This window comes from Spermophilus citellus (assembly GCF_964194105.1).
Source record: "Spermophilus citellus genome assembly, chromosome: 2".
Lineage (NCBI taxonomy): Eukaryota > Metazoa > Chordata > Mammalia > Rodentia > Sciuridae > Spermophilus > Spermophilus citellus.
The window spans coordinates 197,512,884-197,515,567 of NC_138183.1; the positions used below are offsets into that span (position 1 = coordinate 197,512,884).

Consider the following 2,684-nt stretch of genomic DNA (forward strand, 5'->3'; position numbering starts at 1 on the left):
TGAAACCAGACTAGTGACCATCAATGGATGGGAGAATTAAGAAAATATTTATATATATATATATATATATATATATATATATATATATATATATATATAATGAAATTTTATTTAACCATAAAGAAAAATGAAACTATGGATTTTGTAGGAAAATGGATGGTTAGAGACCATCATGTTAAGTGAGACAAGTCAAACTCAGAAGGCTAAGGGTCCATGTTTCTCTCATATGCGGAAGCTAGAGAGAAAAAGGAAAGAGAGATGGGTGTGGATCTCCAAAATGTCAAGGGGATAGCAGTAGAGGAAGAAAATCTAGGGATGGAAGTTATCAAGAGCAGACTGAAATGCTGCAATGTGATATTGGCCAACTTATATTGTTATATCGTGTACATATATGAATATTAACAATAAATTGCATCAATATGTACAACAATAATGCATCAATTTAGAAGTGAGGAACTAAAAAATAAATAAAACCAAAACAAAACAAAATTTCTTCTTTAAATGCCTAAATAATCAATTTCTAATTCTGCATCTCTAATTAAGGGATATGCAAGAATAGTTTACCTTGTGTTTTTACCAAATAGTGCCTTGAAATAATTATCATACTATATCATTCTATTGCTTATTCTTATATCTATGTTATATAGTTTTGAATTCTTTGAAACAGTTCATAAATAAGTAGATCATTACAATGCTAGACAGCTTAAAGTTTATTTTTTAGGAGATAACATAATGCAAATTAATCTGTTGACATTTTGTAGATTCCCAAAAATCTCTAGACCTTCATCAGTTCAGTTTTCTTTCCAAACACAATGCACATCACTCAAACCCTGAAATTAATTATTTCACTTTATTCATTTTTTTTATGTTTTGTTCTTTATATTATTTTGCCATGGCATGTCCAACATTGCTTAGAATCTTTTTTTCCTACTCATCTTCTAGGCTTCACATACTCTGGGAAAATTTCATATTTGTTTCATTAATACCACCAATCACGATGAGGAGCAGCATGACAAACAGCCTGTAAGTACTGACTATTGTCTTACAGTGATTTCTTCCTTTACTTTGTTTGGGTGGTAGAACACACCAGGACATCAATCAGGTCTACTTACACATACTGCAGTATGTTCCCCAATGGCCTTGCATATACTATAAGCCCTGAATAATATGTAGAGTTGTTATTTATGTATCTTATTATCTCATACCTAGGAATCGACAAGAGATTATTAAATTATCCTCTTTGCTGTTACTGGAAATCAGGAAAAAATGAACATCTTATGAATACGTAGCATTCTCAGCGGACAACTTCTAAATAACTAGTCTTTATTTCTTCACCTGAAAAGAATATTTTCATTTTTTGCAATACTGGCCATGTGGTTCAACACCACTACCTCTCCATTCCTGCTCACAGGCTTCCCAGGCATGGAGAAGGCACATCACTTGATTTCTATCCCATTATTGGTGACCTACATCTCCATCCTTCTTGGCAATGGCACCCTCCTCTTTCTCATCAGGGATGACCATAACCTTCATGAGCCCATGTACTATTTCTTAGCTATGCTGGCAGCTACAGATCTTGGAGTGACATTGACCACAATGCCCACAGTGCTGGGTGTTCTGTGGTTAAACCACAGAGAGATTGGCCATGGGGCCTGCTTCTCTCAGGCATACTTTATCCACACTCTTTCTATTGTGGAGTCAGGGGTCTTGCTTGCCATGGCTTATGACCGTTTCATTGCCATACGCAATCCCTTAAGATATACTTCCATTCTTACTGACACCCAGGTGATAAAAATTGGGGTGGGAGTATTAGCCAGGGCTGGTCTATCAATTATGCCAATAATCATTCGCCTGCATTGGTTACCCTATTGTCGATCCCACATTCTCTCGCATGCATTTTGTCTACACCAGGACGTCATCAAGCTAGCCTGTGCTGACATCACCTTCAATCGTCTCTACCCAGTTGTGGTTGTATTTGCCATGGTCCTGTTGGACTTTCTCATCATATTTTTCTCCTACATCTTGATTCTCAAGACTGTAATGGGCATTGCTTCTAGAGATGAACGGGCCAAGGCGCTCAACACATGTGTCTCCCATATCTGTTGCATCCTAGTCTTCTACATCACTGTAGTAGGACTGACATTTATTCACAGGTTTGGGAAACATGTTCCTCATGTGGTTCACATCACAATGAGCTACATCTACTTCCTTTTCCCCCCTTTTATGAACCCTGTCATCTATAGCATTAAAACCAAACAGATTCAAATTGGTATATTTCGTCTATTCTCTCTACCTTGTTGTAAAGCAAGACTCACTGCTCTCTGAGTAATAATTCTTTGAAAATGATTAAGCTGATTGTGTAGGCAGGAACCACCAGGTAAAAGGATTTCAAAGCAAACTAACCAGTCCCTCTGCTATTTATGTCATCCTTCTTGGCTATTTATTTTTTATTTTTTATATGATAAAATATATATACAATAATAAGAACATTTCTTAAGTGTAGAATTCCAAAGTTAACAGTTTCCCCAGGTAATTCATATATTCAGTGAGCCTATGGACCTGTTACATAACTACACACACTTACGTGGTTCTCAACTCTGCAATATGGGTGACAAATATATGAGTCAAAGCCCATAATATTCCATATGGTCTGCAGGTATTGTCACTTATACATCTAGAAATAG

The 2,684-nt window shown here is 36.1% G+C and overlaps 1 protein-coding gene across 1 annotated transcript; it reads left to right on the forward strand.

Moving 5' to 3' along the window:
* Window positions 1-1,371: 1,371 nt before the first annotated feature.
* Window positions 1,372-2,325, forward strand: OR51B6 (olfactory receptor family 51 subfamily B member 6; the record flags this gene model as incomplete). The annotated part of the gene is made up of 1 exon (XM_081280349.1): window positions 1,372-2,325. The coding sequence occupies one exon, from the start codon at window positions 1,372-1,374 to the stop codon at window positions 2,323-2,325; it is 954 nt and encodes a 317-aa protein (XP_081136475.1).
* Between the last annotated feature and the right edge of the window lie 359 nt (window positions 2,326-2,684).